This window comes from Rhineura floridana, chromosome 3, assembly GCF_030035675.1.
Source record: "Rhineura floridana isolate rRhiFlo1 chromosome 3, rRhiFlo1.hap2, whole genome shotgun sequence".
Taxonomy (NCBI): Eukaryota; Metazoa; Chordata; class Lepidosauria; order Squamata; family Rhineuridae; genus Rhineura; species Rhineura floridana.
The window spans coordinates 181,765,325-181,777,811 of NC_084482.1; the positions used below are offsets into that span (position 1 = coordinate 181,765,325).

Genomic DNA, 12,487 nt, shown 5'->3' on the forward strand with positions numbered 1-12,487 from the left:
ATTTGGAGTAACTGTGTAGATGGACACTTAGCTTAAACCTTGAAATTTTAATCCAGAGCACTCCTAACTGAAGCAAGCAGGACTTCCTGGTGTTAACTGCTTAAAGGTCTCACCAAGAACCAACAGGAATATTGCTACTTCAGTAGAGATTTGATTTCAGCGCTGCCTCACAAATATGCACTGTTTATACACAACAGAGCAAAGTGTTTGTTATAAAGTTTTCATACTGCCACCTCTAAAAGTAATAGCTAGACACACAACTGCAGATGTTGTTGGGGTCTACCATGCTGATTCATGCACTTTCCCTCTGAACAAGTTTGCTAAGGGTTCAAACCCTAAAATACATCTACAGTACTACTAAGTTCTCTTTGTCCTAATGGGATATACAAATTAAGAAGAAGTTTTCTGGTTCAGCTTAGAACACATTTGAGATGGCTAATAAAATTTCTATGAGCACAAGGGCATATTGATAATGGCTTATAGTTCTAAAATGCAAACAAGATACTACACTGGCTGAACAACTGGATGAATTTTGTACATTTCCTGTGTTTCTATTGGAGGTTATCTTCAGGCTCAGAATGAATCCCTAAACCAGAAGAAGAACAAACTGGAAACCATTATTCTTTCATGTTCTCCATATCAATGTTCAGAACATTATAAAACATTGATTGAAACTGTCTAAACAAAAGAAAGACCCTGAAAAAGACAAATATTTTGAATATGTGAAAAACAGATTGGTTCATTTTAAAATGTCAGCAAAAAACAAAAACTGGAATTACTGAAAAAGGATCTGTGCATGAAACATTCTGGCCAGACCTTCAAACATTTGAGACATACCCCATATTGTACAGCTTATGATTTCTGCAATATCAAAGCCTACAGCTTTCACTAACATCACTGCAGTTTTCATGGTCTGTCTTCCTACAGACTACAGCACCTCACAGCGCTTCCACAGCTTCATTCCTCCTTTAATTTCTTTTTTTCTTTCCATCCATTTCCATAACTCTCTCCCTCCCCCCCTCCACATTCTCACCCCCTAAACCACATTTGGAGCTTTGACTGGGTCCAGAGACAGTTGATCTGAAGAACAAGACGACCAATAAGAACTTGAGTAAAACAAAGCATACTTCTGCCTCTTTGCCTTACATCTCTCAGCATGAACACCATTCCTCATTTCGCTGTCAGCAGCTGATACTTAAATTGCCAGGAAAACAGTAAGGGAAGTCCTGAAAGCCCAACACAAATTAGAAAGTCGCTATGCTTACACAGAGCCATTCTTCTTCCAAATCCACACCAGAATTTACTGCTGAAGCCCCAATCGGGATTAGCCACTGACTGTATGCAGCTAGACAGCCAAAACTGACACCCAAGATTCTGAATCTGACAGTTCGCCTTTGATATCGGCCGCAAATCTGAATTCAGAGCAGTGAATTCGGGAATCCGATCATACTTCAGACAGCTCTGAGCTTAAGGTCACAGACATTTACAAGAGAATTTACTGGATTCCGTGGGATGAGTTATAGATGTCCTGTCACAGAGCTATTCTGTCAGTTTGACATGCCCCGACTTCCCTCAGAACAAACCCACAGCAGTTAGGATGAGGGGTGGAGCCCTATCCCCTCACCTCCCCCCACCCTCTCTTATTTTGCCCTCACCTGACGAAGAAGGAATCCTACTGGGGTGTTGGAGGCCGGGGCCCTCGGGGCGGGGGAACACTTGGCGGGCGGCTCTTGCACTGCTGCCAGTGCTCAGTTGCCGCGCCAGGCCTGCTTGGTCTCCCCTTTCTGTCACCCCCTCCTCCCGCGCGCGTCCCGGCTCGGATCAGGCCCCAGCCGTCCCCGTCGCCACCACCGACGACGACGACACCTCCTCCTCCTCCTCCCACTCCATGGCCGCCGCTTACCCGGCTGCCGTCGCTGCTGCTGCCGCCGTCGCCGCTGCTGCATTGTGGGAAGCGGTGAGCCGGATCCACCTCACTCGCCGCCGCCGCCGCCGCCCAAACTGACTCCTGCTTCAGCCATCGCCATGGGGGCAGTAACCGACGGTGAGACACCGACCGACCAACCCCCGGCGTGTCTTTCTGTCCTTCCTTCTCCCGCTCCGCGTTCCCGGATGGGCCCAGCGAGGGCCTTGTCGCCGCGTTTTCCCTTCTGAGCCGGGGCCTTCCCAGTCTTCTCCTCCCGTCCTAGCGTTAGGCCTCTTCCCGCCTTGGGACCTCTACGGTTCCTGGCCACCCCTTTTCCGTGGCCCAGAATAGACCCTCCCTAACCGAGAAATCACCCCCCTCGTTTCTGCTTTAAAGGAATCTCGTGGCCTTTAATGAGAGGAGGGGAGGAGAGACATGAAATACGCTTTTAATTCCTCTCACTCTCGCTGTCAAATTTTAAATCCTGGGGAGCTCTATCAGGTGGCTCATCTATCCACTCCAGTCTATTCCCCCAACCCAACCTCTCCTTTTGATGATCATGATGCTGAATTTATTTGTGCTGTGCCACCAGAACACATGGCACGTTCTAAAATAGATGGTGGGGAAACCAAGGGTAGGCATAAGGGTACAGAGTTACAATGTGGGGAAATACTATTATGTGTATAGTATTATATTTTAGGATCTAAATCCTGCCTTCCAAGAAACTAGAATGTGGTTTTTTTCACATGTGTACATATCTGTGTACAGTGAACATGGGGATTTTATCTCCTCCCAGACAAATACTAAAACATGTAGGCTCAGTACATGTACAAAGCCCCAATGGGAGCCTCAAATATGACTCTTTCTGTAAAGGGCCCCCTACTCCCCATTTTCATTTTGCACCTCATCACATAGATTTAAAGAGTAGTTAGTTTCCAGAGGTTAGTGCAGCAGTGTGCCCCCTTCCCACTCACTTCCAGGTCCAGTATGTATGTATGTACATATGTACATTTGCTTCCTTTTGCTACATAGTTTTCTGTCTTTTCTGTACTCTTCCCTTTGATGTATTTTTGACAACAATGTTAATACAGTAGGGCCCCACTCATATAGACCCCCCCCAAAAAGCAAAACCCGCTGAAAAGCAGAACTCTATCAATAAAATGGCACCTATAAAAGCAGAACAAGCACCGTATGAGTGGGGCCTTACTCTAATTGAAAACCACTGTATTAACGGAATGCCGAAAAGCGGGGACCTACTGTAATAAGCTTCTGGCCTGAAAATGTACTAATAATTATGATCCCAGTAGGACTTGCTTCTGAGCATGCATGTCTAGGATTGTGCTTTAAGCCCCCATCTGCGTGCCTGTATAAAATCAGCTACTGATTATGAAAACAGTCTAGTGTAATATTACTGTGGTACGCTACTTTAGTTAACAGGAAATATATTCACAAGACTACACTTGTATACTTACTTTCAACTAAGAAAACCCATTGAAACCAGGACTTACTTTTAATTAAACAGGTTCCCGATTTGGGCAGTCGCCTTACCTAATGACAGTTTTCTGTGACAATAACCAATATATTATTGATATTGCTCAATTTTTACAATATCGTTTACACTTTAGATGAAGTTATTCGCAAACGACTGTTGATCGATGGAGATGGTGCAGGTGACGACAGACGAATTAATTTGTTGGTGAAGAGTTTCATCAAGTGGTGTAACTCTGGATCTCAAGAAGAAGGGTATTTTACTGTTACCTATAAATAGAAAGTGGGAACAGATTCTCAGATACCAATGCTACATAAAATCTGTTCATTTTAACCGAGTCTGGGAATTTTGTCCACTGGCAGATGCCAGAAACAAATGTGTATCCAAATTTCTGTATTACAGAGATGAGGCTTTTTAGGGAAACAAATACTTAAACAGTCTAAATATTGCAGTGAAGTGTAAATGATTGAAATCCATCTATGGTACACCAATTATATAATTACTTGTTATTTTCAACTATATCCTGTTCAACAACCTGCGTGAACATTTTTGGCAGCTGTTGGTAATGGGCTTTCCAACAGCTGCTGATTAGTATGAAACAGGCAAACTAAATAGTATACCCTGGAAAGGTGTATTGAGTTGTACCTTTAGGAAAAACAACAAATATAGAAGAAAACTCTCTGAGAGCCTTCAAACACAAACATTTTAACATAAATGCATAGTTGCCACCCATTTGTTGTGTGCAGTCTCTATATAATCCTTCAGGGTTCTGCTTATGTTGCAAGCATGTCACATTCCTCGCATTGGACATGCTATGTATTTTTTATTTAGGAAAATGCAATTCTGTCTCCAGATAATGGATCCATTGTAATGCAGCTGCCTCATGGAATGTTGTCTGTAATGGGTGTTGCAGGCACCTTGGGTATTGATTGAAACATGAATGGTGATGGCACAACAACACTTCGAGGGATTTTTAATTGTTCATGCTTTAGAGGAAGGGGGCCACATATTGCTGCACTACAATTTGCATATTCTCTGACCATTGGTCATGCTAGTTAGGGATGATGGGAGTTGTAGTCCAGCAACATATGGAGGAACACAGGTTCCCCACATCTGCTGTAGTGTTCCACCATCATACCACTGTTACACAGGAACACTCACTTAGCTTTTTTTAAAAAGGTAAACAACACCAAGGATGCACATACACTCCTCTCATAGAAAGCTTTTTTGTTCTTTTTATTCCATTTAGTTCTTGAAGGTTGTATGTTCTCCCTCTCTAGTACTGGAGTGCATATCTTTGTGATGGACGGTATGACTGTTCCCAATACTACCCCATCCAATCTGTTCCATGTGAATTGGATGTGGTATTACGGCTTTCGAATAGGAACTTCCAAGGCTGTCAAACAAAAGCTATAAAAAGATGGGGCAGCTAGGCTTATGGTCTGAAGCAAGCTTCACTCAAGTTAGGAAGGTGTTATTAGAAAAAGCATTCTAAAACTAGACTAAACCATGGTTTTTCAAAAGTGCTTTGAAGTACTGGCCTCAATTCAAGGTATTAGTGACAGTGTAGAAAACCCTATGTGGCTTAGGTCCCAGATATCTGCAGGAGCACCTCCTCCAGTACCAGCCAACTTTATCCTTAAAATCAGCAGAGAAGGGGACTCTGCTTGCAGTCCCTGCCAGGATTTGCAGTAAATGGATGTGTGGAAGGGTCTTCTCCATGGTAGTGGCCTGACTCAGGAATGATCTACCCTTAAAGATCTCCCACATAGTTGGGTTTCAAATGAAAATGTTTTTATTTGCCCAGGCCTTTGCAGTTAGATAAATAATTGGTGTACTCCTCATCAGCATTGTATGCATTTCTGTTTTAGTTGATTTGTTAACAATTTTTTTAGTGTACATATGTTTTTAGCACTGTTTAATTGAATTTTATTCATATGTTTGGTGTACATTGCCCTGGGCTCTTTATGAATGGTGATTCACAAATAAATACGACTTGTAGTAAAACAGTGTTGGCAAAAAGCAGGATAGTATATGAAATTTATTCTAATAGTTATTATTTATTGTTGATGAATACTTCCAGAGGCCCAAGCAGTCTGCATCAGGAAGTTACATTCATGCCCCTAAAGTGCAAATCCATTTAATGTAAAGTATAAACATCTTAGGTCTGTCAAGTAATGCAGAATGATTTTTTTTAATGTTGTTGAGTTTTCATCTGGGTTATAATCAGTTGCAGTGTTCCTTTTAAAATAAATTTGCATTTTGCACAGTGCTTGAGGAGTGCTGTCATCTATTTATTAGCTCCACTTATTTCCCTTAAGGCTGAGATTCTCAGAGCAGTTAAAGTACACTCCTCAAACTGTTTACTATGGCCCCATTTATGTCTGAAATAAACAGTTTAAGGGATACAATTTTAGTACCGTAATGATTAGCTTCTCTTGCTGTTTTGAAGCTGATACCAGCAGCAATTACAGAACCTAGTTAGAAATACGGAATATTTTTTCTTTTTCAAATAGCTGAGACTGATGTTGGGGATGTTGCTTTGCTGTGTTTAAATTGTTTCTTCCTTTGTAACACCTGCTCTGGTGTTTAAATAATTAAGGCTGCAATCTTAAACCATGTCTACTCAGAGGTAAGTCCTATTGAATTCAGTGGGACTTACTGTCAGGTAAATGGGGTTAAGTCTGCCTTCTTCCCCCACCCTATTTCTAGAGCAGAACCAATAGTAGCATGTTGTCTTTTAAAACACTTTTTGTCTGAAAGATTATACACAAGAATAGAGTGCAGTGCCTGTTTTAACTTTATTAATATTCAGCCAACACAAAGAACGAGGCAGCCATTTTATGTCTCCTTGGCGGCAGCATCCTTCTGACTACTCTGCATTGCTCAAATGTTGGTTAAAGGAAAACTCCTTCCTCCTTTTGTATGCATTCGCTCCTTGCAATTAATTGATACCAGTTAACCAGGTTCATTTACAAAATGACAATTTGATAGCTGTGATAATATACACATATTAGTAGGGTAAGGGATCAGCTTTGCAACAAACATTCTTGTTGTTGTTTTTATAATAACTCCATGGTTTAAAACTGATAATACATTCCAGAAAATCACCAGTAAGAGCAGATAGATTGGAAAGTAGCTGTAGGACCCCTTAAATACAGAAATAACATTCATGTCTGTTAATTCACTTCAAGCTTAAATTCAGCATTGAGCCTCTGTGAATCATTGTAATGTGCATGAGATGTTAACTTCTTGAGATGCATAATACCTTTTTTGGTTTTCAGTTACACCCAATACCAGCGCATGTTGAGTACTCTGTCACAATGTGAATTTTCAATGGGAAAAACCTTGCTTGTATATGATATGAATCTCAGAGAAATGGAGAACTATGAAAAAATCTACAAACATATAGGTAAACAGCAGAATTCCTACTGAATGTTAGTGTCATATTTAAATTCAATTTTAGAAAACATAAACAGGTATGAGTCTTAAAGTTACATAGTTTAGCACTTTTAGCTGTGCAAGGAAGTCATCCAATCTTGCCACAGTCCTTTAAAATATACTGCATTTATTTCAATTCTATACATTGAAATCTAAAGCTGCTGGCTAGATGCCAAGATGCCAACTGTTTAGTTCTTGTTTTGTTCTTCAAGGAGAAGCTCAATCAAGATAAGACAGAGATTTGGTTAGTAGAGGGTATATCTACTCAGGGGAGTGGTATTTGCCCTGTTTGTGAGGAGGTGACAGGCCCCCTTAAGTAAAGGTGGGAAAACTGTGACCCTTGAGATGTTGTTTGGTTTGAATTCTCATATTCCCTGCTCATTGATCATGCTGGCTGGGGCTGATGGGAATCCCAGTTAAACAACATCTGAAGGGCTACTAGTTCACTGTCTTAAAAACTCAGGTGCGTAGCTGGGAAAGGGGAACATCTTGATCCATCTTTGCCATTAGAGCCTAGAATGGATAAAATATTTTTTTTTAAAATAGGAAAATATAATATTTTATTTTTATAAATATAAAAATATTATCCCATCTTTTTATTTACACAGTAGCCTGATAGCCATAAAGCAGGGGTTACCAAACTGATCCACAAGCTTCATTCACATGATCCATGGTGCATCTGTAAAAATACAATTAAAAATCATACAGCATCTGGCATAGCACACTATAATTGTTACAACAGGCAGAAAAATATTAAGTTTTTAGCCAAGATCCTCAGAAATTTTCAAGTGGTCTGTGGGGAGGAAAGTTTGGGAATCACTGACAGAGGTATCCATACAGGCAAGTAAGTTGGCTGAGGTAGGAGGGATGGAGCGCTCCAGCCCTCCTCTGCATTCAGCATAGAAAAATAGCTCTTCATCTCTCTTCTGCCAGTCCCCAGCAGGCTGGTGATTTTGAGGCCTATTTACAAGGCTGTGTTAGCCCTGCAAATAATCACTAAACAGAATCAATGTGTTCTACCAGATGCCATGTTCAAGGGGGTTTTTCTGTGTAAATGAAGAACCGGTTTGATAATTTCTTTGATATGAATATTTACACTTTATCTACCAAACATTGCCATTTCATCACCCAATAAAATAAACTGCTCTAGTCTGCCTATTGTTGTGAGGCTGGGCCAATCCAGACTGTAGGTGAAAGGAGCAACACTAGAAAGAAGGAGGAAATACAAAATTATCCAGGGCACAGGTTTCTATATTTTCACACTTAGTCTTCAGTCTTATTGTCATTTACCTGGGAGAAAGCTCCACTGAACTTACTGAGATTTATTTTTGAGTAAACATGTACAGGATTGTACTCTTAACCTTACAAATTGCTATGGCAGCTGGGCATAAGAAAAACCCTACCTGAGGATACATTTTGAAGATATTCCCTCTATAGGTAAAAAAGGAAGATATACGAAATGTGTGCAGTGCGACAAGGAGATGCAAGGCCTAGCTAAGAGAATGAAACAACAGTGTAAATAATATTCTCTTTAGTTTTAGATTAACATGGTTTAGTGGTCAGATTAGCACAATTGTTTAGAAAACATGAAAAAGTATCAAAGAGAAACTTGAATTAAATCACACAGTTAAATCACTCTAACCTGATGAAGACTCATGATGCCACTGTGGCATGAAGAGCCTTTTACCAGTTTAGGCTGGTGCACTGTTATGACTCTACCTGGGCAGAGATAACCTGGTTTCAATTATCCACACTATAGTACCCTCCATTTGGACTACTGTAATATATTGCATGTGGGAATACTATTGAAGACTATCTTGAAACTTCAGTAAGTTCAGCATATAACTCCAGGATTAGTAATTGGGACTGGACATATAAGCAGATTACTCCAGTGCTTTGCCAACATCACTGGCTCCTAGTCCATTTCTGAGCCTAGTACAGAGTGCTAGTTTTGAACTTTAAAGGCCCATAAGATTTGGGACCAAGATATCTGAAGGATCCCCTCTTTCCACATGTGCCTGCCTGGAATTTAAGATGATGATGAAGAAGAAGAATAGTCCCACCACTATTTATTTAATTTATATCCTGCCCATCCTCCCCTCCCAGAAGAATCCCAGGCCGCCAAACAAAAACACTAAAAACATTCTAAAGCATCTTAAAAACAAAAGACTTTAAAACATATTAAAACAAGACATCCTTAAAAACATATTAAAACAAAACAGTTTTAAAAAATCTTTTAAAAACAGCTGTAAAAATATCTTAAAAAAAAATTCCAGCACAGACGCAGACTGGAATAAGGTCTCTACTTAAAAGGCTTGTTGAAAGAAAAAGGTCTTATTCCGAAGCCTTCTCCAGGAGCACCTGCTGGAGGAGATGCAGCAGGTAACCATCAGGGAAATGGCTTTTTCAGTGGTGGCATCCCCAGAAAGGCATCTATGATGTTATTTTCGCATCAGGCAAATACTTTTTTAGTTTCCATGGCCTTTTAATCTGTTACATTTCTGATTAATTTTTCGGAGCCACTGCTTTTGTATGTTTTGCTGTTCATCTGTTTTATTGTACGTAGTTCTATTTTCTTGTAAGTTGTGCTGAGAATATAGCTACAGGGTGGCATAGAAATATTTTAAATAAAATAAATAATCCTAAATCCACATTAACATTTTTGACCAGTAAACACATCAGATTTCATGTAACTTAGTATAAATGTATCTTCTATTTGTCTGGTATATCTACAAAAATATTAATTTGAGTAGATCTGCGTTCTAAACATTCAGAGTAACTACAGTATTAGAATACACAACATACTGTGATTTATAGACCTACTCACAATTACTAGAGATGAAACTTGAAAGCCAGATGTTTAATGTAATGTTGCCACTTTAGTACCATACATTGTTTAATAAATAGGCATTGTGACATTTATAGATTTGCGTCAAATCACTTTTTATTTTATTTGTCTGGAAGAAAATAGCATAGCTGCAGCACATGAGAAAATTGCAGAATGCAAAAAGCAAATTCTTCAAGCAAAAAGAATACGAAAAAATCGCCAAGGTAACAATTTATTACAGTTAGTAATTGTTAGTTTTATATTAAGAGGCATGTAACGTGTGGTTTTTATGCTTAGGACACGAGTTTTAAATTGTCCTGATTATTTTCAGTTTCTATGAAGGGTATGGTTTGCTACATCTTTACAAGTAAATTATTAAATATGCTATTTGTCACTTCCCAAATTTGAACTTGAACCACAAAATGCCTGCTCTTTTGGTGTATTTCTTGTGGCATGACTGGAAATAATTGCTTCCTAGATTGGCTCAGACTACTCATGATGTATCCAGATAGTGTAGAACAAATTTCAGTATCATATTTGAGACTACTGAACCTACAAGTGGTTCTTGGCATGCCTAATCAAATTGCAAACTTGGGAACAACAGCTGGCTGCCTTATACACTCCCAGATTTTAAGTCACACCCAGGGGCCAAATTCAGGTGTAATGCCAAACCAAGCAGTTATAAACCTCTACCTCAAATTTTCCTTGCTTCCCTTTCCCCTTGTCCCCCTTCATGTTGAGATTCATATTATAGTGTGCAGCAAACCATAGTTTGCCATTTAGACTGAATCTGGCTAACAGTGGTTGGCACAAAGCATTGTTTCCTACAGATTAGGATCACAAACCACATTTTAATCCTGGTCATTCTGGTTTGCAGGAAAGCTGTGCTCCTCTCTGTGAGGGCTTCCTCTGTGAGGGAGAGCGTATGCCAGGGGTGATGTGGACCCCATGATTGTAAGTTAGAGGAAGGGGTTGGAAGGAGTGGGGACTTCATATTCTGCCTCACCAGTGTAGGACTGTTATGAACTAGGAAGGAGATTTCTTTTGAGAAGGGAGACTGGCGAAGATGTGGACAAGCCAGTGTGTCATGCTGGAATGTGGATAGGTCTATGAGTGGGAGGCTGTGGGTATGCAAAGCAACTAAACCATTATCCATGCATCTGTCATCCCAGTTATATTGTTATAATAATATTTCTTATGCTAATTGTTACGTGTCTCAACATTTGAGAATGGGCAAAGTTATAAATACAATTTTTCAAATTAGTGAATTTATGCTCTTATCTTGTGGAATTGGAATAAAACTGGATGTCATGTTTATAACCATTTTATTCTTTTCAGAATATGATGCTTTGGCTAAAGTAATACAGCATCATCCAGATAGGCATGAAACACTGAAGTAAGTATGGGTCTAACATCTGATATAAAACTGTGATGAAAGTCCGTTAGAGTAGCTGGAAGCTGTAGTCACTGAAATTAACATGGAATTATTAACATGGAATTAATACAGGTGGTGATAGGAGACAGGGCTTTCTCAACTGTGGTGCCCTCACCTTGTGTTGTTGTTGTTGTTTTTAACAAAAACTGCTAGAACACTTCTCTCTATTTTATATTGTGTTGCATTGTTTTAAGTTCAAGTACTTTCATATGCCTGTTATTATTTGTGTAAGCTGCTCTGGGAACCACAGACAGTTGGAGTGGGATATAAGTAAAATCTTTGGGTTGAAAGTTGGGTTATAAATGGAATTAATAATTAATAAAATAAAGATACCATGTCTTCCATGACAATATGTTAAATCTTTCCACAGGCAATTAGAAGCTCTGGGAAAAGAACTTCAACACCTTTCCCATATCAAAGAAAATGTAGAAGACAAAGTAATTTCCCCCTATTTTTTCCTCATTTTATAATGGAATATTGTATACATCTTTATAGATACACAACAGAACAGAGAAATATTTCATATAGTTCAGTAATTCTTTTTGGTTTGTTGTAGCTGGAGTTGAGACGAAAGCAGTTCCATGTTCTTCTGAGCACTATCCATGAACTTCAGCAAACACTGGAAAGTAAGTTATTCCAGTACATAAAGACGTGCCTTGCTTTCCTTGCCTGAAGATACTGGGCAGGTTCAGACTTCAATTCCCCAAAGTATAAGACTGAGAACATAATGGGTTTGCACACTTGCTCCTTCCCTCATGCACTCAGCATGCCAAGCTTTATTTTTACTTATTTATTTATTACATTTATATCATTTATTATTAAATTTATTTAAATTTGTATCCCGTCATTGCTCTAAAAGGAGCTGAGGCCAGAAATAACAATTGATAAAACACTAAAAACATCTTAAAAACAAAAGTTCTTCAACAGAAGTGGTCCCCTAAACGATTTCATCAGAACCTTCAATATGTCTACTTACCTTTCATACTCACCTCAGTAGTGCTCAAAATATTAGGGCATAATATACTCTACATTCATTCCAAAGTGAATATTTTTAAACAATGAACATAATATTTTTTTTCAGATGATGAGAAGCTTTCAGAAGCAGAAGAAGCCTCAGACAGTGCAATGGAACCAGAGAATAAATAGATGAGTCCTGGACATATCTCAGAAGCCAGGACTCCCCCCCCCTCCCTGCAGCTGATGAATCCTTTCTCTTTTTTGCATCTGAGAAACTAAATTATGTTTCCATTGGAGTGAATTTGTCTTAATGTTTGAAATACTATTTTATCTTTTTATACAATAAAGAGAATGACACAATAATAGAGTAATTTAGTTTCGGATTCACACCATACAGAAGTGTTAGCATTCTGGAATTAAAATACCACTTTA

The 12,487-nt window shown here is 39.3% G+C and overlaps 2 protein-coding genes across 2 annotated transcripts in view; one reads left to right on the forward strand and one right to left on the reverse strand.

Annotated features, from left to right (window-relative positions):
* ATXN7 (ataxin 7) overlaps window positions 1-1,895 on the reverse strand; it is a 156,285-nt gene extending 154,390 nt beyond the window's left edge. Inside the window, exon 1 of the mRNA XM_061618729.1 lies at window positions 1,656-1,895. The gene's annotated coding sequence lies outside the window, so the exon portion shown is untranslated. The remainder of the gene's footprint in view (window positions 1-1,655) is intronic.
* THOC7 (THO complex subunit 7) lies at window positions 1,656-12,418 on the forward strand. The gene is made up of 8 exons (XM_061618732.1): window positions 1,656-2,044; window positions 3,532-3,649; window positions 6,680-6,807; window positions 9,801-9,887; window positions 11,002-11,059; window positions 11,469-11,535; window positions 11,655-11,724; window positions 12,180-12,418. Exons 1-8 carry the CDS (start codon window positions 2,026-2,028, stop codon window positions 12,242-12,244), a joined length of 612 nt encoding a protein of 203 aa, XP_061474716.1. The 5' UTR covers window positions 1,656-2,025; the 3' UTR covers window positions 12,245-12,418.
* The last annotated feature ends 69 nt before the right edge of the window (window positions 12,419-12,487 follow it).

Coding starts and splice junctions, on each gene's coding strand:
- THOC7 (XM_061618732.1), top strand. Junction 6,808..9,800: donor AAAAATCTACAAACATATAG/GTAAACAGCAGA, acceptor TTTGTCTGGAAG/AAAATAGCATAGCTGCAGCA. Junction 11,725..12,179: donor ACTTCAGCAAACACTGGAAA/GTAAGTTATTCC, acceptor ATTTTTTTTCAG/ATGATGAGAAGCTTTCAGAA.